This window comes from Urocampus carinirostris, chromosome 2 (assembly GCF_059441175.1).
Source record: "Urocampus carinirostris isolate Australia breed hairy pipefish chromosome 2, RoL_Ucar_1.0, whole genome shotgun sequence".
Lineage (NCBI taxonomy): Eukaryota > Metazoa > Chordata > Actinopteri > Syngnathiformes > Syngnathidae > Urocampus > Urocampus carinirostris.
The window spans coordinates 15,007,406-15,029,500 of record NC_142350.1 but is presented as its reverse complement, the minus strand read 5'-3'; the positions used below and the strand labels follow the sequence as shown (position 1 = coordinate 15,029,500).

The following is a 22,095-nucleotide window of genomic DNA, read 5'->3' as shown; positions in this document are numbered from 1 at the left end:
AATTGAAAGATACAAACTCTACCACAGAACTGCAGCATTTATAAGCGTCCCATATTTTTAATCAATTCCGAGAACTCATCTTACGGCTACATGCTCTTTTGGGGCTACTAACCGGTCTCAGGTGTGCGGCCATCGTTTATTCTAAAACCGCCGAAGCGCGACCGAGCGGATCAAATTGGAGAAACGACAAAATGATGGGGGAAAAATGTAATGCAATTTCTTATTTGACCACTAGATACCAGTAATAGACCGCGCTGCAGGAGGAGCTGGAGTCCCTGGATGCTATGCGCTCCTGGTGGAGTCAGCGGATTACAAACTCCGCTAAGTGGCGCACCGCCTCCCCCATCACTCCCCACTTTTCTCTTCTACCTCCTCCCATTTTTCATCCAGTGTCAAACCAGGGAAAGGAGTGCATCCCGGTCGCGCTTTTGTTTGCCTCCACCGGGAATTTGTTTCCGATACTTGAACTCCATCCTTCCTTATCTTGACATCTTATGACTGAAATCCCCCTAACCCAAAAAAAAGAGTATTAAAGGAGGAAAGAGATGCGTCGAGGTAGGCGCCCGTGATTTCCACTTCAACAACCGGGGAAGTTCTTCTGCTTGCTCGCATCTTCTTTCCCAAATCACAGTGGGTGAGTTTAGCGCACGAGTGTGTGAAAAGTGTGCAGCATTCTTTGCAAAAAATGTACAAATGCCTGATTTGCTTGTAAAAATCCTCTAAAAAGAGAACTGTCATGTTCTGTAGTCTGTATGGTAGTGTTCTGTTTTTTAATGGGCGATTTCAGTGGAATTTGGGTCTTTGATGCCTTAGAAAATTTGGTATTTTGCGTTCTCCCGTTGTTGTTCCATCAACGTGTATGTTCTGCGGCATCCTCCTTTCATGTTTTGTTCAGGTACATGAGTAAAGTGACATATCTTTTCATGTTTTTCTTGGTCTTGTCTTTTTGGCAAACTTATTGTTGTTCTGTCCTTCTGTGGGTATGTTTCTTGTGCCATTTTCCTTTCCTGTTTGGTTCAGGTAGAGCTAGTTAGTGTCCCAACATATTTCATGTCTTTTTTTCATGAGTTTTTTTGGGGGGGAAAAAGATAAACTGTCGTGTACTGTACCTACTGTATTGCCATGTCTATTGTTTTGATGCTTTCAGTGGAATTTGGCTCTTTGTTGCTTTGAAAAATTCGGTATTTTCATGTTTTTGCTGTGTTAGCACCCCCTCAACGTGTAAATATCTTCTGCGGCGTCTAACTTTCATGCTGTGTTAAGGCACAGCTAGTTAGTGTCCCGACATTGTTTTTCAGTTAAGAAAAAAAAACCCGTCGTGTTCTGTATTTTTGGTGCTTTCAGTGGAATTTGGGTTTTTGATGACTCAAAAAAATTGGTATTTTGTGTTCTCGCTGTCATAGCTCTACCGTTGCTGTTCCATTAACGTGTGAATGCGTCAGCTTACTTTTATGTTTTGTTCAGGTAGAGCTTGTAAAATGTAAAATGTCGTGACATATCTTTTCATGTTTTTCTTGATCTTGTCATCTCGGCAAACTCGTTGTTCTACCTTTCTGTGGGTATGTTTTTTGTGCCATTTTACTTTCATGTTTGGTTCAGGTAGAGCTAGTTATGTCAGTGTCCCAACATATTCCATGTCTTTCTTTTTTAATGAAAAAGAGAAACATTCATTTACTGTACTTACTGTATTGTCATGTCATGTCACTGTCATTTTTGGCTCTTTGTTGCTTTAAAAAAATCAGTATTTAGTGTGTTCGCGGTCATAACAATCCCTGTGTTGTTTTAGCAACTTGTGAATATGTTTTTCTCCCTCTCCCTTTCATGTTTTGTTAAGGCAGAGCTAGTTAGTGTCCCAACATGTGTTTTCATGAGTTTAAAAAGAGAAACTGACTTGTTCTGTACTTTCTGTATGGCACATCCCGTGGCTTCTCCCTTTCATGTTTTGTTCTGTTATCTCTAGTTAGTATTTCAACATTATTTAGTAGAGGTGTGTAGTTGAGCCTGTGCTGGAGTAGCTTTGATGTCTTTGACTTCTTAAGATCCTTAGTAACTTCGTTGCTCTGTTTCTGTACACAATACCGATTCCTTTTCTGTAAACCAAACCTTCTTTAAGCCTTATTTTCGTCTACATTTATGGGACCTGCTCTCTGGCCATGTTGGATCATGACTCAATGCTTGTAATTCTCATTCTGCTGATTTTTTTTCTTCTCTCACCCCTTTCTGCCCTCAAGCTGGTAATCCCCCCGACTATGTTCTTTTATCCCGAACCACTGATATTGTATGCAATCAATTTGGGTGTGCTGTCAGTCATCTGATCATAATTCCCCCTTCTTTTTGTCACAACCATTAACCTGTCTGATACATAGTAGAGCTTTCTAAAAGGCGATGCCGATGCATCTTGTCTGCAAATCAATAAGGGCAATCGCAGTATACTTGATTCTTCCTGTGAGTGAATCATTAATGTCACATCTGTCGTAGACGCACCAGCCAAGGTGAATGGGCATGCAAGAAAACAGTCGACGTGCACTGATTAAATGTCTTGATGAAGTGAGAACCAATGGAAAATTAAATATGCATTGTGCATCATTCCTGATATTTGTTTCAGGTACACAGCAATTTCAGAGCAATTCTTTATCGTCTATGAAAGAACAGTGTCAAACTTAGTTTCATAACCAATGTTTGCAATAGCATTACTATGTATGTATACCTGTATATATATATATATATATATATATATATATATATATATATATATATATATATATATATATATATATATATATATATATATATATATATATATATATATATATATATATATATATATATATATATATATATATATATATATAAACATGCAATGAAAATATGCAAATACAGTGAGTATGACACCACAACCCAAACCCTTGACAAAAACCACAAAGCAATCAGCAATTTTAATAAAATGCATAACAATATCCACCTGCAAAAGCATAGTTTGAGGATGTTACATACAATGGGATCAAGGCACTGCAAAAACTATATTTTTCCCGATTGCACAAAAAAAGCTTAATTTAAGGACCAAATTGACAAAACAGTCTTTTTATACATGAATATGTATATAGAAAGATACCTAAATTGTACATTCAGATGTCTGTAATTATTTTTATTCATAAAAGTATGCAAAATGAAATGAAATGATCTGCATTTATATAGCGCTTTTCAAGTCAAGACTTCCCAAAGCGCTTTACAGTGTGCTTCACATTTCCCAATAGCGGCCCAAAAAATGTTTGGAATCAATCAATCAATCAATCAACCAATCAATCAATGAACCAATCAATTAATTGCATGTTTACAAAAGTGCAGGGGTGGGCAAACTTCAGTCAAAGGAGGCAGGTGAGGCTGTGGAAACTGTGGAAATATGAATCAAAAAATACTTTAAATACATTATATTTATTCAATGTTATTTTTTTCCTCATTTAACTTCGCATTTTTAGGATGTTCTTGTTTAAAATCGCAGAATTTTCACATTATATTATGAATAGCATTAACAGAAAAAGTATGTAACGTGTAACTGTGCTGCGCAGATGAGTGAGGTACGCAATTCTCTTGCCTCATGGCGGAGGGCGATAGTGAGACCAAATATTCTGGTTTGGTCACTTCTCAGTTTCAAAGAATAGAATTGTCAAAACTATTAGCAGGGTAACAGCAATTCAAGCCATCCAGTGTTTTTTTTCTCATCGCAGGGACCTTTTTTTTATAATGGAGGATGAATTGCCTATGCTGAGCATGTGCAGATGCAAAGTGAGGCATGCAATTTTTTGCCTCATGGCAGAGAGCGATAGTGAGACCAAGGACTCTGATTCGGCGCAAGTCTCAACCACAAACAATACAATTAGTGATAGTATCAGCGAGCTAACAGCAAGTCCAGTAATTTCTCACTTAGTTGCATGGACTTTTTTTCTGTTGGTGCTTTTATTTGTAAGGGACAGCGTATAGACTTTTTTTTTCTAAGCCACACTTTTCATATTGTTTTCTTGCTCTGCCAATCAAATGGTGAATAAAACTTAGGTTTCTATTATCTGTATATCTGACTGTGCCTCACCAGATGAGAATTTCACCGCACATCACTGGTTTACACTGTCCATACGTGTGAATGTCCTGTCCAGGTCCATGTCCTGTGCATCTGTCCACATTTGAAAGCCCACAAGTACATAATCCCTTCAACTTCGCTTTTCTAAAAATAATCAGCACCAACCAACCAACACACACACACACACACACACACACACACACACACACACACACACACACACACACACACACACACACACACACACACACGCCAAACATGAATTATGGAGGACAAGGGGTAGCGAAGATCCAGGTCAGAGTCAGACCTAGTTCCAGAAGCTTAAATCCCCAAGGAGGGAACTACTAGACCACTGCATTAATATTCACTTTGCACCATCTCGCACATGTGCAGACCTGAACCCATCCTGAGGGGGTGAGATTAACTGGCCTGAGGCTAGCCGAGGTTTTCACATGGCAAACCGGGAGAATGGATCTTTGATATTTTTTGTACAAGCGGTGCAGTGTCCTAAGTAGCATGAAATTCATTATTGGGTACAAACAGATGTAATATCGATCTGGGCGTAACTTGTAGGCATTCATTTATGATGCTAAAAAAAACTTCTTTTTTTTACAGCGAGTTTAAATTTTAAAATGGTAGATTCAATGCTATAAAATGGTAAGACAAAATTTTGAAGTTCTATAACAGACCTTTGGAGAGAGCCCATGTTCCCTGTAGCGTGCTGAGGCACTTATTTCAGTCTGTGCAGTGAAAAATTAACCAAAGAGTGGTTAAAAAATCCTAGCATCGATGATATAAAAAGTAAAAAACTTTTTCCGGTTTATCAGTGTTTCTCAACTGGTAGGTCGAGACCCAAAAGTGGGTCGCTGACTCCTTTTTAGTGGGTCGCAGGCATTTGTCTTGGCAAAATAATGCAAGGAAGAAAAAAAGGAGGGTCATTAACATTCTTTAACAGTAGATGGAGATATTGCCCTGCTTGATCTCCTTTTCCTGTTCAATTGGCACGCTTGAGTGGGACCATATCTCATTTAGTTGTGATTTTGGTGATTTTATTTCCTTTTTCTGCCTATAATAATGGGTCCCAAGAAAATTTGTGATGAGGGGAAGGAAAAGTGAAAAACAGTGACAACAATGATTAAATCGAAGAAAGAAATGATTTCGAAATTCGAAAATGGTGCACTTGTGTCTGTCATTAAAGCGCTGCTGGAAGACACAGTACATGGCTTAAATATGTTATATTTTTAGCTTTTATATTAATCTTAAGTAACTAAATAATTGAATAATTACTAATGTTTAAGTTCATGCTTTATTAGTATTTTGAATCAGTTTGTAGCATTTTAAAACAGTTTTAGGGGAGTTGCTCATGTGCTATGTAGGCGTCTAAGTGAATATCTATGGAACTTGAAGTCATTTTGGTATTGCTTTGGTATTGTGTTATTGAAGAAATAAAAGGTGAATATAACCCATAATTTCTGCTTTAAATTACACAATCCTTTCATTTGAGAAGTGGATTTTTTTTCTTGATTTGGGTCACAGCTCGTTCATAACTGAATTGAATAGCCTTTATTGTCATTAATATCAATGTTTAGAAACATTGCATTCGATAATATTGGACATGGCACTCCAGGGTAAACATAAAATGAGGACTATAAAAATAAAAAAAGATCAAATATTATCAGGATTAAAGGCAGAATTCAAAATCTACAACGTAGTACTTAGAGACTGGCCTAATAATAGTGCAATATTTGTGAATGAAAAAGAATAGGGCATAGTAACAGTGCAATGAAAGTGCAAAAACATTTAACATCAAAAAAAAAAAAAAACATCACAAGGTATATTTTTTTCACTGTTTCAAATACCGTAATCCCATTAGGAGCAACAAAAAGAGCAAAACCCAATATAAGTCGTAAGATATGTTTTCACAGTTTTGTGTGCTCGTTTAGGGTGGTGATGGCCCTTGGGATGAAACTGTCTCCGAGCCTAGTTGTCTTTGTCTTGCGGGATCTCTAGCGCCTACCAGAGGGCAACGTCAATGCTTTGGTGGCCTGGGTAGAATGTGTCTTTTATAATCTTGATGGCGCTGCTACAGTATCGGGAACCGGCAATGTCCTCCTGACTTGGAAGAGAGTAGCCGATGAAATTTTGGGCGTAATGATGGGTCCTGAAGTAGGACCAGTTAGGAACCAGCGGTTTAAAGGGCTTGTTACCAAAGCAAGCTCACTCCTTAGTGAAAACGATCCAGCTATCTAACCATACAGCTGTGTATGCCAAAATTCCACTGACATGTCTCTTCTCTTTTCTCCCTGTTAGCGCGTGATTGCGCATTCACGATGAGTAATATCTACGAGTCTGCAGAGGCCACACTGGGCTTCATCAGCTCTCCGTGCCTGACCAAAGTGGAGCTGAGAGTGGCCTGTCGGGGAATCTCAGACCGAGACGCCCTCTCCAAACCCGACCCTTGCGTGGTTCTGAAGATGCAGTCACACGGACAGTGGTTTGAGGTAGAGTACACTGACTACATTTTCATGCAGGGGATAGTCAACCAAGGGATCAGAAGTTGGATTCAATTGATGATTTACTTGTAACGAGCCGATAAAAGCTAGCATTAGCCGTAATATTTGCAGATTGTTTTGATTTGGTGGACACATTGACTTGTGCACTCGCCTATTACAGTCATGACCACCCTTTCCTCGTGTTAGCATTTGCTGTCTGCTGTCACAGAACACAATGCACATTACGTTGATATCAGTGACAATAAAGACAATTCAATTCAATTTAAAAGCTGCAAATTAATGTACCTGCGATAACCAAATCGCGAAGTAGCGAGGGGTCTCTTTACTTGCAGTCTGACTAATTGGAATTTTGTGCAGTTTTATATGGCTTTTAATAATCAGAATCTAGGTACTTAAAATAGTCCGTTTCCAACTGGATTATTACCTGCATATAAACGTACCCATTGAAGGTGAGGGAAGAGATGATGGTGATGATATTCATTCTTTTTCTAGTTTTTAGGTGGTGTTAGTGTACTCGCGTACGTAGCAGATGGGTTATCATACGTTTTATGGTTGAGAAGCAGAAAAGAAAAAGTCGCATGTGTGAGCAAAATCAATCCTTGGGGAGATAGACATAGATACTCAGCACACACCTTCCTCTTTAAATACAGAATGAGAAACCCCTTGCATAATTTTCAGCAGAAGAGAAGGGAAGGAATACTCTGCACTTGAAGCCTGCTTGTGTGACCTTCATTTTGTGCGGGTGTGTAAAAAAAAAGAGAACATACACAAGAGTTAACAAAAGCCCACCAGAGTGATTTAAGTTCCGACTCCTTTCTCCCTTAAGCGTACCTACGAACAATTATACATTCTCAGCGTAGTCAAACGGTCGGTTATAAGTCGGAACAATGCACGACCTTCTAAATGCATTCGGAACGGCCGCATTGCCGATTAACAATCGATGCATACCGTGCTGGCTTTTTAATGATGCCCAGTCTTATGTTCAGTTCTGAAGACCGCTTGGAAAGAAAAACACATTAAAAGTGCACCCCAATAAAAATGGAAGTTGCAATTGTTTTTATTGTTCCTTAGAGGTAAGACTGTTTGTATACTACCCAAGTCCCATAATTAGATCTATGAGATACATTCATGGAGACCCTACACTCAAACTCAATTGAGCGCGGGGGCCATGTGGTTGAAAAAACACTCTCAGGAGGGGCTGGACTAGCAAAGTAGGAGCGAGAGAAGGAGAGAATGAAAGGGAGAGAGAGGGAGAGGGAAGAATAGAGAGAGGAAAGATAAAAAGAGTGAGTGATCGTGAGAAAGAGAGAGATCCAGAGAGAGAAAGAAAGAAAGACAGAAAGGCAGACAAAAAGACAGAAAAGCAGACAGAAAGACAGAAGGACAGGCACTGTAGAGAGAAACTGTATTTAAAACAGACCCCTTCTTACTTCGACCGTTTCAGGCTACACTAACAAAATAACCCAGGAACAAGCATGAAATGACTCTCCACTACCTCCGCCCTCCCACTTTCCTGCTTCGTTATGTGTTGCAAGTCCTGGAACAGCCGTGCTAAAAGTAAGCTAAAGGCAAATAGGATGAAGGCTCTTTGAACTCAGTTGGGCATTGTTAACACATACTTAAGACCAAATGTTTTAGTTTAAACTTTTAAAGACACCTCAAACGATGCAAAGGATGTACTACATATACTTTTAATTTTTAGTTTTTATTATTTAAAAAAAAAAAGGATTATATGAGTGTGTGAATGGCTCACTGAGAACAAATAGGGCATTTCTTTATTTGGAAATATGGGAAAAGTGTATATTTTGGGAAGAGAAATGTAATAGCCTTTATATAAGTAGTATTTGAATAAGTAACATTTAAATTATGAGATTTGGTTTGACTCTTGAAAAGTAGAAGCATGCCAAATAGATTCCCGATTGTGAGCATATTTCAAGCACTCACACAGTATTTCTAAACGTTTGAAGGTGGACCGGACGGAAGTGATCCGCAGCAGTAGCGGTCCGGTCTTTTCTAAGATCTTTTTGGTGGATTACTACTTTGAAGAAGTCCAAAGGTTGCGTTTTGAACTTCACGACATCAGCTCGGGCAACAACGGCCTCCGTGATGCCGACTTCCTCGGAGCCATGGAGTGCACTTTGGGACAGGTCAGTGTCGCCATGTTATGCGTTTCCTATCAGTGCCTTGCATGTGTTATATCGATCCAATTAGCGTTTGTGGACCTATGTAGATGAGATCCAATAAAAGTTTGGCACTCATTGGACTAGGGGACTCACCGATCAACCCTAATGTCAAGCTGCTACCCATGCGAGAACATAAATCTATTTTCTCACATTTATCCAATGAAAGGATTTTGCAGTTTAAAGCAGAGATAGTAGAATATATTCACCTTTTAGAAGGACCAAAACGACCTCAAGTACCTTATACTGTGTACTCGCGTCTGAGCCTACATTATATATAAGCGACCCACTAAAACTGCTGTAAAATAGCCACATACTAAAAGAAGTTACAAATATTAATATAGCGTGTAGGGCAGCACGTGAGATCAAACCTCCTGTGTGGAGTTTGCATGTTCTCCCCGTGCTTGCGTGGTTTTCCTCCGGGCACTCCGGTTTCCTCCCACGTTCCCAAAAAAACATGCTTGTCAGGTTAATTGGCCGGTCCTATTTGTCCCTGGGAGTGAATGAGTGAATGAGTTGTCTGTCCCTGTGTGCCCTGCGATTGGCTGGTAACCAGTTCAGGGTGTCCCCTGCCCACTGCCCAAAGATAGTTGGGATGGGCTCCAGCACCCCCGCGACGCTACTGAGGATAAGCGGTGCAGATAATGGATGGATGGATGGATGGAATATAGCGTGTAACTAATTTTCTATGATTTAATAATGCAATTAAAAGATTTATATTCTGGGAACAAAAAGATAAAGCTTTTAAACTATTTACAGAACCTTCTAGAAAATGCTTTAATGGCAGACATGAGTAGACTATTTTTTTATGTCACAATCGATTCCTTCTTTGACTCGATTGTTGTTGTCACTTTTTGCACCTATCCTTACCCTTATCACACTATCCTAACACTTATCATTTGTGTGATCAGAAAAAGGAAATAAAACCAATAAAATCACAATAAAATGAGATATGGTCGCTATCAAACATGCTGATCGACTCAACAGGTAGAAAACATTGAGCAGTGAGTTTTCGCAATCAGTTTAATCGACCCTCTGTTTTTTCTTCTTGGCATTATTTTGCCTAGGCAAAAGCCTGCACCAATATAAATAGGTCCGCAACTCACTTCTGGGTCCCGACCAACCAGTTGAGAAGCACTGGTCTATAGAGTTGTATATTTCTTAAAAGAAATGGAAAGCAACTGACTGTAAATAGCACTGAACGCCTGGTACAAAGATAAAAACATTAAAATAAAACAATAACATCTCCGAAGTATTACTTTTGTGTAGTATACTTGCATAATGACATTTTATTTACCTTTGGTGTGATGTGACTTGAGATGGTACTGTGGATAGCGGGTGGATGCAGAGGGGGCGGAGGAGGTTGACACAGTGTATTAAAATATACACATATTTCAAAACTTCCTTTCACAAGGATTTCTATGCCATTACAATATTTCCTTGCTTTCATCATCTACTTATTTTCAATAATAGCCATTTCCTTGCCTTCTTTGTATTCTTGATAATTGCAAGCCACTTTTTCCATAGTTATCATGTTTATGCTTCTCTCTTTAGCATCACTGCAAATCAAGACCCATAGCAAATTAACACAGTACAAAAAATAGAGTACTGTATTGCCGACATGTTAAGTCTTCACGAAGCAACCAAGATTCTTTTTTGAATGTAAAACAAGAGGTTATAGGAGGGAGTTTAGATAATTGCATATTGGCAATTTTATGACGCCTTGACGCAAACCAATACAGAAGTTAAGAAGTCAAGCAAAAGCAGACATCTCTCGAATCGTGAAAGCTTTTGGCCACATCAAAACTAATTTGTTGTCGATGTCATATAGTGGGAATAATTTTGTGAAGAAGGTCCAAAAAACCTCTTATTGCACTTATCCAATGGGTCTACTATAATGACATTATAGAACAGTCAAATATTCCTTTACAATTGGTCGAGCAAAAGAAAGTACAAGATGTTCAATGCTTGAAAACCCATTCCAGAAATTATAAAATCCAACAACAAGTTAAAAAAATCCTTCTTGGCCCAAAAATGTCCTATAAATGAATAATTTTCCTTAAAGCAGTGGTCCTGAAAAAGAGCCTGCTTTATTAAAAATGAATAGGAAAGATTCCAACTCATTTCAAATACGGCGTTGACGTCTTTATCCGCCAGTGGCACTGAACGAATGGATAACCTGAAACTGGATGAACCTTGATCACATTGCATTACATTTGTGCATTTATCAGTACGCGCAACTCGATTTGGAAATCCGATCGTTCTGCTTCTAACTGTATCACACAATTGTGTCTCATTATTGTGGAGATAAGGAAGCAAAAAGCTGCAGTGCATGGAATCCCAATGGAATTTTTTTGCCTGAAGTCAGCTACTGTCACAAACATTATGAGATAGATGTCCTTGAGCCTTGACTTGCAGCACTGTGCAGCTTAAAGCTAATTTTGTTCAGGAACATGCGCTCTATCACAGTGGGTTAATTTCTGTATCATATCCTGTGGGAGTAATGGCAAAATATGCCAGAAGACGATTTGGTGCTTTGCTGAAGGACACATTAGCATTGAAAGTGTACTACAATCTCTAGTTTATCAGCGTTATAGGTAACCAGAACCTCACGCAATACGGAAACTTCCACAAAGTAGGAAGCCCCCACCCCTAAATCCCGCTCGCAGCAATAGTCGACTGGAGATAATGGATCACGTTCGCACTGATGCTGCTCATTTTTGGCGGAAAGAATGAGAAAAGGCCCGCCACGCATGACACAAATTTGCTCTATTAGCCTCCGCTTTTGGTAATAGTCGACTGGGTATAACAGATCGCTGCCAAAACAGTGCAGTATATTTTAGGGGGGCCACAATGATACACTTCAGCAGCCTGACCCCAAAAAATGTGCTCTCCAGGCCCCTGCTCTAATCCCTCCACCTGGGATAATGAATCTCGACCAAAATAGTGCAGTTCAATTTAGGAGGGCCACAATGATATGCTTCAGTGGCCCGAACCCCAAACAATGTGTTTTCCTGGCCCCTGCTCTTAGCAATAGTTAAAGGGGGATGAAGGATCATGGCCAACAGTTCAGTTCATTTTTGGCGGACCAGAACGGCACATCTCCGAACTAAAGTGTTCTCTGACGGCCCGCACTTGCGGCTGTATGGAAAAAATGACTGCATGACAAAAGTGCACTGTGCATTGAGGCCTTACATTCGCAGCAACATGCGATCGGAAATAATGGATCGCAGCCACATGACTGCAGTTAACTTTTTGATCAGCAGAATAGCAAAAAAGACTCTCCAGGGACAACAAAAATGCATTCTCCCAGGCCCCTGCTACTAGTAATAGTCAATCTAGGATAATGGACCGGGCCCAAACAGTGCAGTTACTTTTTGGCAGGCCAGAACTGCATATGTCCCGATTAAAGTGTTCTCTCGTGGTCCCCACTTGTAGCAGTATTGTTTTAGGGATAATGGACCTTTGTTCCCTTTAGCTAAAAATAACTTCAAAAAAAGCTACAGGCCACGACTAATATGTGCTCTGCATTGACAGCAATATGCAGACAGGGATAATGGATTGTGGTAGCACGTATGGACAGAATAGCAAGGAAAAAACTTGCAGGCCTGACAGAAATGCACTCTGCCAGCCCCTGCTCTCAGCAATAGTCAACTGGTGACAACTGTTCTCGGCCGCCCCAAAATAAAATTGCAGATCAATTTAGGCAAGCCACAAAGATTCGCTTCAGCGACCTGTACCAAAAAAAAAAGCTTTTTCTTGACCCTGTTCTCTCAGCAATAGTCAAACGTGGAAAATGGATCTCGGCCAAAACAGTGTAGTTCGAGACCGGATGGAAACATATGTTGGCCTGGAGAGGGGTGGGCACCACCAGGCTGTACATGTGGGTATGAGATACAACCAACCAACCAACCAACCAACCAGCCCACAATGATACGCTTCAACAGCTAAAACCAATAAAATGCAAACATGCTCTCTGATGCCCCCCTTGCTCGCAGCAATATGCGATCTGGGATAACGGATCTCCTAAGTTTTTCCTTTTCAACCGGTAAGTACAAAATTTGAAGTTGCGGGGGATAACACTACTTCGCCTTCCCATTAACCGTGTAGTCTAGTTCATGCTAATATATAGCGTGGTCTTGTCGTATCTTTTCAGTGCAATCAATATTTAAATATATGCTTTATTTAGAAGTCTTGCTCATTAAACAAAGGCAATTAGCAGGAATAAATTAAGCATGGTGCTCGTTAAAAAAGACAGATGACCTAGGCTGATCCCTCGGAAATGCCAGTTAAGCAGCTTCGTTTCTCCTTTTGCCACAAATAAAGACCAGAAAAAACACAAAACATGTTTTTGTAGAGCACAAAGCCGGGAGATTTACACGAGCGGAAAAAGGACCGGGATTACAGACATATGAGAAGAGGATTTTTCGGAGTGTTAGCCAGAGGTTTACTGAAATTGGATAAAATAAAGCCAGCAGCCTTCTCCATACAGTACTTTTAAGGGGTTGTGTTTCACCGGAGTCAGATATTGGCTTTATGTAGCTATTGCGTAAAAAAACCCTCAGGAGCAGTCGACATCTGCTTGAGAATGTGGGATGATGTTTTTTTTTTTGCGTTACAGTGGACCCCTGGGATACAACGTTAATCCATTCTAGGCTGAAGAACACAAGGGGAACTTGTTGTATGGCGGGGAATAAAAACCTTTGGTAACTAGCTAACGAGTTCTGTACCTCCTGTACACCGATTAAAAAAAATTGTATATACATTTTAAACATTAGTAACAAAATAGTTCTACTTATGACACAAGTCCTCGAATAAGTATCACTAGGAACACATATGCATAAGGAATAATCTTATTTACCTTTGATGTGACGTGACTTGAGTTGGTACAGTGGAGTTGGCGGGTGGATGCAAGGGGGAGAGGAAACAGTGGATTAAAATGAAAACTAATTTTGAATATTCCGCTTGAGAAGATTATCATGCCTTGGAATACTTTGTTGCTTTAATCGCCTCCTTACTTTTTACAGCTGTCCCGATTGTTTGATTACTTCTTAAAAATCGCAGACTTGGTGTCCATGGTTATCACGCTTTTGTTTTTCCCTTAAGTATCACTGAAGGCCTTGGGACTTATAGCTAATAAATAGACAATTATATCGCAATCCGTAAAGTCTCTACAATGTACACATGATTCTGAACTAAATGAGGAGGGATAAAGGCATTGTGGAAAGGAATTCAGCTAAAAGAATATGAGCATTATTATTAAGTCGTGACAAAAACTGATAGCAGACCAGCATCTTATATGACGTCGACCAATAACTGACAGGCATCATGTAGCTCGCAGAAAAACAACAAAGGTCACATTTGAAAAGTTTTGGGCACGCAAAACAATTTGTTGTTGATGTTGTACAGCGTGAAGATGCTGTAACTAGGGCCTGTAAAACATCTTATCCCACATCGTAAGGTGAAAATATCGTAAGATAGGCATGCCATAACCCGGGGTATCAGGTAAAAGGATGTTAACAATTTAGTCCATAAAATCATCTTAAATATGAATGAATCTTGAGTTATGCACAGAGGAAAATTAAGCTAGTGTTCTGGTTATGGCTTTTCCACTGGCTTGTATACAGACTAAGTACTACAGCACAGTACATTAAAAAGTTATGTTCACCTGTTTTTAGCATTGTCTTAAACGATTTATTATTGTCCTTGTCAGTGTACGCTTTTGGCCTCCACACAATAACCTCACTTGATTTGTAACCACTCAAGTGAAACGAGACGCTGGCGTCGCCTGAAATTTGAAATAGAAACGTGCTCTCCAGATGTACTACGCTGCTTTGCTATACAAGACGAATTTGTTTGCATGGATGTGAAATCATCCAAATAGAATTTAATTTTTAGTGAAATTTTTAGTTGTATTCATTTGAGGTTTTGATGCTCCTTGACCACTTTGGGGCAGTGTAGACACGGATTCAGAGAAACCCACGAAGAAGAGTTTCATGACCGGAATATGAATGGTTTTCAATATACACTGATTTGCAAAATTAAAAGTAAAAAAATCATTGTATAATAATATAGAATAATAATCACTTTACGGCTAGTAACGTGCCGAATTGTATACCATTTTAATCTTTTGATGTTTTAAACCAGGGATGTCAAACTCAGTTTTTCTCCAGGGCCAAATCCGGGCTTTTTGTCCGGAGGCGGGCTCATGTTTTCCGTATTATGCTCTATGATTTAGTCCATAATAGTAACTTTTGATTATAATTACGGATGACAAGGTATCCTTTCTAAGTGGCCGTAGCGAATTTGGTTGGCATTTATTTAAAAAAAATTAAAACTTTTGATGAAAATGACCTGGAGAGTTGCCTCTATTTCATTGACATACTTGGAAACTTATGGCGGGCTGGATTATGCTTGACATGGGTGAGAAAGATTTACACTGCATACATGTGAAAAGGCCATTTTTACGGTACATTGTCTTCTATATAATATGATACTTTTAATCAGACACAGTAAACCAGATTATTTATTAATGCCTTATCATTATTCTTTTCTGGGTAAAAATAAATACATCAGGGGAATAGAGATTTTTCATTGGCAAACTACGGAGGCTCAAAGTGTCCATGATAAATGTACACTCAAGATTACAAATCTATTATGTAAATCACTGATATATTTGTGGCTCTGAAAAATACATGATTTACTCCGGGTTTGTTCTTTTAATGGTCCTGGAGAAATGGGCATATATGCTTTGAAAGTCCTTAAAAAGTGCTTGAATATGGCCATGAAAAAGGTGTACAAACCTTGTGAATTCAGGGTCACATTTTTAAGCAAAACTCTCATGAGGTAAATTTTACTCTACTGATAATATTCTCGTGTCGGTTTCAGATCGTCTCTCAAAGGAAACTCACCAAGGCGCTCCTGAAACAAGGAAACGCATCCGGAAAGTCCTCCATAATGGTACGGCACCAGTTAGAAATCGGCAAAGCATATCGCGGAAAAACGGATGACAATAAATGAAAACGATATTTATGGCGCATTGGGTGCCATCGGTGTCTCGTTTTCATCTCATTGTGTCATTTTTCCTCTTCGCTCGCGCTCGATTCGGAAGGTGACGGCGGAGGAGCTGTCGGGTAACGACGACTACGTGGAGCTCTCCTTCAGTGCTCGGAAACTGGACGACAAGGTTCGTACTTTGGAGAACAATCCAAACGTTTTAGGACTACTTGGATCAATTAGATCCGTCCCTCTAAACTTCAAAGAGAGAAACAACCAAGAGGCCCATGATCGTTGTGGATGACCTCTAAACACAGCTATGGTGGGACAATCTGTGTATAAGACAACTTTTACTCGTAGTATGCATTAATCTGCCATTTATGGACTAATGAGAAGAATAAAGCCCTTTTTGAAAAAATACCATAAAAAAAACCTTCGGCGTATGCAAGAAGCCATATGGGAGACATGAATAACATGTGGAACAAGGTCTTCTGCTCAGACGAGACCAGAATTGACCTTTTTGGGCTGAATGCAAAGCGTTATGTTTGGCGTAAGAGTAAAATTGCACATCATTCTGAGAACACCATCCCCACCGTCGAACATGGTGGTGGTAGCATCATGCTCAGGGGTTGTTGTTTTTTTTAGCGTGGACTGGAAAGATCGTTAAAGTTGACAGGAACATGGATGGAGCCAAAAACAGGGATATTCTGTTAGAAAATCTGTTGGGGTATGCAAGAGATCTGAGAATGGGGCGCAAGTTTACCTTCCAACAGAACAATTGAATTGAATTGAATTGAAATTGAATGAATTGAACGACCCTTAATAAAGTATAACGTATAATGGAATGGTTTAAAACTAACAAGATAAAGGAGATAGAATGGCCAAGCCAAAGTCCAGTCCTCAGTCCTATGGAGCATTTGTGGAACTATCTGAAAAACTCTATGCACAAACGATCACTATCAAAAACTTAGGAAATTGAGCTGCTTTGCAAGTTAGAATGGGCAAACACTTCTCTTTCAAAATGTGCAGAGCGTATAGAGACATACCCCAAAAGACTTGCGGCTGTAATCACAGCAAAAATTGATCGTACATACTACAAAGTATCAACTCGTAATAACTCAATATGTTTGCAACGCCTTTTTCCATTCTTTTTCTTAGCAAAATATAAAATTGTGAATAAATTTGGTTTATTTTCACGCTTGTGTCTCACATTCTAATAATCTATCTTAAGTTCTTTTTATCTATAAGTTTAAATCCTTAAACGTGGCAACACGTCCAAAAGTTATTGAGGGGGCAATACTTTTGCAAGCCACTGTATTTCAATGTCACAACACTACCTACTTACTTACCTACCTACCTATCGTTTCAAGAGTATATTTCTTTTAACAGAGAGTTATCCTTATGTCATTTATCAATTAATTGTTTTTTATTCAACAAAACAAAGAAATCCAGTGTGGAATAAAAGGATGCCTGCTGGGATATTCAGGCACCCTGAATAACCCCAACTATCTCAGGCCCAGAGATAACTATATTAATTTTCAGGCTCCCCGTGCATGCACAAAAGCACAGCCATGAATGACTAATCCAAACAGGTTGTGCCTTAGGGGAAAGTAACCAAGAGAAAGGTGGACAATTGCGAGTGAGACACTGGAAAGAAGCAAAGGAGAAATAATGATTCCTTTAAGAAGCTGAATAATTTATGGCGATGCCTTATAGATTTATTTTCCCTTTGAAGGACTTCTTCAGCAAGTCGGATCCCTTTCTGGAGATTTTTAGAATAAATGATGACGGCAGCGAGTCTCTTGTACACCGGACGGAGGTGATTACATTGTCCCATGTGAGCATTAAAAGACATTAAAAGACTAATTTGTGTGGTGTTTATTTCTCCCTCTAGACGGTCATGAACAACCTGAGCCCTGTTTGGAAATCCTTCAAAGTTTCTTTCAACACGCTCTGCAGCGGAGACCAGGAAAGGGAGTTAAAAGTAAGTCCACGATTGTTATTATTTATGGTGGAGTCTTTAAAATCATTGACATTTTTTTTTTTTTTTTTTTGCTTTATCACGAAAAAATAAAATCTTTTGATTAGTAGCAGCGTTTATGTAGCCATTAGATCGTTTCATTTTGATCACGCATTGCAAATGAGTACCGTTTTTATTCATTGCCCACCAAATCTTTATTGTTTGAAAAGCAAAATGGCCCCGTGTTTCCAATTCGATAGAAAATTGGATTTGGCTGCTTGAAGTGGTCAGTGGTCAGCGGACCTGCAGTACCCAATTTGGCCGCTGTATGGCATTTGAGACCCTCCAAGAGCAGACACGAGATAGTAGGTGTAACACCTAACATAGAGTGTACTTAAGAAGAAAAGACACAGCCCCGAGGGAACAGCCAAGTATAAAGCAGCAATCGAGAAAATTAGAAAAAAGAAGATAAGGATAAATAAATCGAAGACCAATATTCAGAGTTGGAAGAGTGCCTCAACAAGAACAATTCAAACAAAGACAAAACAGGTAAAAGTCAGCAGCATTCATGATCAAGCAGGGAATGAGCTTACTGAAGAAAAAGATATATCGGATAAAAAAATAAAAATGAAATAGATTGACAAAATACTGCTCCAAACTCAACAACCACCTGACACTGAGGTCCTTAAGATTTCAGGCCTAGGAGAAAGTGACGGATTCAAGGCAGCAATTAACTAGCTGAAAAGGAAATCTCCAGGAATCAACATCAACCTGCCAGAACTCATATGAAATGGTTGTGAACTAACTACAGACATCCTGACAAAGATTTGCCAAAAAGATCTGGCAAACAGGACAGTGGCCATTTGCATGGATAAAAACACTAGTAATTATGCTACCAAAGAAAGAAAAACACCAGCTATGATCCAACTACAGAACCAACAGTCTCATCAGCCATGCAAGTAATGTTATGCTCAAGGTCCTACTGAACAGACGGATATCACAGGCTGAAAATATCCTCGCTAAAGAAGAGGCAGGTTTTAGCGAGAGGAGGAGCACCACAGAAGGGATTTTTAATCTGTGCATTCTAAGCGAGAAGTTTTAACAAAACTAGAGAAACCTCCATCACATCTTTGAGGATTTCAAGAAGGCGTTTGACTTAGTATCGCAAGCTGCTTTATGGGCCACCATGCGGCTGTACAACTAGTTCAGACCATTGAAGAGCAGTATGCTAATGCCAACAGTGTGGTACTGATCAGTGGTACCATTGCAGTGTGGTTTCCAACCACAGTTGGTGTGAGACAAGGCTGCATTATCTACACAACTCTATTAAACATCTTCTTGGAGAGGATCATGACCGAAACTCTTGACATGAAGTTAGTCAGTATTGGGGGATTTAATGTCACTAACCTCTGTTTTGCTGATAATATTACCAGATTGGCAGGAGAACATCAGGAATTCAGGCATCTGGTCAATCACTCAGACAGAGCATCAACTTAATATGGGATGGAAAACAGTACAGACAAAACAGAAGTATTGACCCACAAGGTATCATAACAAACATCAACATCAACCACCAAGAGCTGGAACCTGTCACCATATTGAAATATCTTGGAGCTGTCATATCAGAACAAGAAATCATGTCCGGCATCGCTCAAACCACCCCTTGTCAGACTTAAACCTATCTGGAGGTACAAGAACATGGCAGGGAAATCAAATCATGCAAGCGTTACTTCTATCTTCCTCTACACTTGTGAGACACGGACACTCACAGGAAAACTGGAAAAGAATATCCAGGCAATGAAGATGCGACGCCATTGGAAACTTCTAGGCATCAGCGACATAGCACATAGGACAAACAAAATGGTGCGCAACACCAATGGACCCTACAAAGAACTATTGTCAACTGTGCCAAGATCATCATGACTGGCAAAGAGCATTCTCCCAGGGAACAGTCCAAGAGGGCAGGAGGAGAGGAAGACAGAACCAGGCCGACAACATTAAGGAATGCCAACTTTGCCACTTTACCCAAAAGGCCAGGAACCATCGACAGTGGAGAAAGCTGTCCAGAGCTGCTCAGGTGGTTAAGGGAACAGTGAACCGTGAAACTAAGACTAAGCAAATTTAAATATTGCCCTCCAAAAAAATCAACTCATCTGGTTAACCTAAAGTTCCAAGTTTATCCTTTATAGCCTATAAAGTTTTAATCAGATACGGATAGCAGCTGCTCATTATCATAGATAATCCATCTATTTCTATCCTCGATTTGTGCCTCTCTCCTCTTAAATAAATCATCATCCGTGTCAAGAGTTTACTTCAGGTCACGTTTACAATTTCACGGTGTCATTCCCCGACGGCAAAAAGTGTGAAAGAGCTCAAATGGTTAAATTCTTACCTCTGTTCGCCAGGACAGATTTGTGTAAACGAGTGCGACTTCCGACGTTATCTTCTCCGTGAATAAACATTAGCTTGCTCATTAAATATTCAGAAGCGTCTTAACTCTGCGTGGATCCTGACAGCGGGGGGAAAGGAATAACGCACACACTGGTACGCCACCGGCAAGCGTTTCCTGGGATACCTGTTTGAAGCGCTAAGGTGAAAAATGGCAGGGCGAGCATTCGTACCTCGCGGGGCTCTTAACGCGGTCGCTGCCATCGACGGATATACACGTCAAAGTTCTGTTTGACTGAAACTGGGATTCATGGATTTTTTTCTACCGTGGAAATTGCGCACTCCAAGCACAATGTTTATTGAATTAGTTGGTTTGTATTGGGATACCTTGACACAAAACCCAGCCTCTACTTCTCTGTATTTTACGCTTATTTTGCATTTTTTTTTCTGTTTGAGTAGCTGAAGCGTGCCATTTTGGCCTGCCTAAAATAATTGCACTGTTTTGTCTGGGATCCAATATACCCAGTGAACTATGACTAAGAGCAGGGGCAGAGAGACCAAATTTGTGTCAAGTCAAGTCATGTTTTATATGAAAGGTATCAAAGGAGTGCAGAGACCAACATTACAATATCCCCATTATCTGAAACCTACAGGAGGGCACGGAAAAACTCTCCAAAATCCTGCACCCAGGCTTTTAACCGGGATTAGAAAGTTACATTACATTACCCTAATTTTAGCTGACCTGCAAGGGTTCCCTGTCAGTCTATGATGTGATTTTAAGATTCTGTTGGTTTCCTACCAAATTTTGCATGGACTTGCCCCATTAAATATTTCTGATTTAATTTCCTCTTATGTTTATGCTCTGAAAATGCTGGTCTACCATGGTTTTCAAGAGCCAAGAAGAAATCTGAACATTCTTCATTCTGTCCCCGGTGCTGTGGAATTCTCTGCCCTCTGAGATACAGTCTTAGGGTTAGGGCTAGGGCTGGGGTAAGGGCAAGGGTTAGGGCAAGGGTTAGGGCTAGGGCTAGGGTTAGGGTTAGGGTTAGGTTTTTGAGGCAATCTTACTTTCCCAAGGTCCCTCCAAAAAAATTTTGGGGTTCTTGGGAAACCAAGTTTTTTGTTCGCGCTGGCCATTCAGAAAATTGGAGCGTTTCTTGTCTTACCTGCGTTCGTTTAGTCCATCTGGGAAGAGAGTGTTTAATTTTCCTATCCAGCCTTTTTCTGCCCTACGTCTGTCTTTTGGTGTCCAATTGCTATTTGTTTCTAGGCCCCATATTTGTAATGCCTGTAGTCCATGTCGAATGAAGTGTGCGACAAGATGTGTATTACTTTGTTTAAGGTTCTTAATGTTGTAAATGTGTTGTGCTAATCTACATCTGATAGAATTTCCTGTCTCTCCTATATATTTAATGTCACAGTGTTTACATTTTATGACATAAATACAGTTTTCTGTGGTAGGAGTGATTCTTTGTTTAATTAGGTAGTTTGTCTTGGTATTGGTGTTCCTAACTGTGGCGGCTTGTTTGTAGTATGTGGGCCCCTGCGTTTGTGTTATGTTAATTTTTGGTAATTTACTTTTTACTAAGTAATCTTTGAGGTTTTTGTTTCTTTTAAAGGCTGAGATGATTTTGTAATCTTGGATTATGCCTGTGTTCTGTAGTGTCTGATTTATATTTTGTCTAATTTTTCTATTAGCAATTTGGCTAAATTCTGAGTAGGTACTAATTAGTGGGATAATTTTCTGTGTGTCTCGTTGCCCTGTGGTTAAAAATGTTTTACGGACCTGCCTGAGGAAAGATCTTGAGTACCCTCTTGGTCTCAGTGCCTTGAAAAGGGTTTGGGTGGCCTTTTCAAAGTCCGTATCTTGCGAGCAGATTCTGTGGAATCTGAGCAACTGTGATTTTATTAAGCCTCTGTAGGTGTGCTTTGGATGAAGGCTGTTTTTGTGTAAGAGTGCATGTGTGTCTGTGTCTTTAAAGAAGG

The 22,095-nt window shown here is 39.7% G+C and overlaps 1 protein-coding gene across 2 annotated transcripts in view; it reads left to right on the top strand.

The window, feature by feature from the left end:
* Nucleotides 1–370: 370 nt before the first annotated feature.
* cpne4b (copine IVb) overlaps nt 371–22,095 on the top strand; it is a 45,172-nt gene continuing 23,447 nt past the window's right edge. Inside the window, exons 1-7 of one of the 2 annotated variants that reach the window (XM_088329055.1) lie at nt 371–634; nt 6,383–6,573; nt 8,553–8,732; nt 15,654–15,725; nt 15,877–15,951; nt 17,497–17,580; nt 17,656–17,745. In XM_088329055.1, the coding sequence (XP_088185181.1) occupies nt 6,403–6,573; nt 8,553–8,732; nt 15,654–15,725; nt 15,877–15,951; nt 17,497–17,580; nt 17,656–17,745 (672 nt within the window). In that variant the 5' untranslated portion in view covers nt 371–634; nt 6,383–6,402. The remainder of the gene's footprint in view (nt 635–6,382; nt 6,574–8,552; nt 8,733–15,653; nt 15,726–15,876; nt 15,952–17,496; nt 17,581–17,655; nt 17,746–22,095) is intronic. The other variant, XM_088329054.1, reaches the window with a different exon arrangement.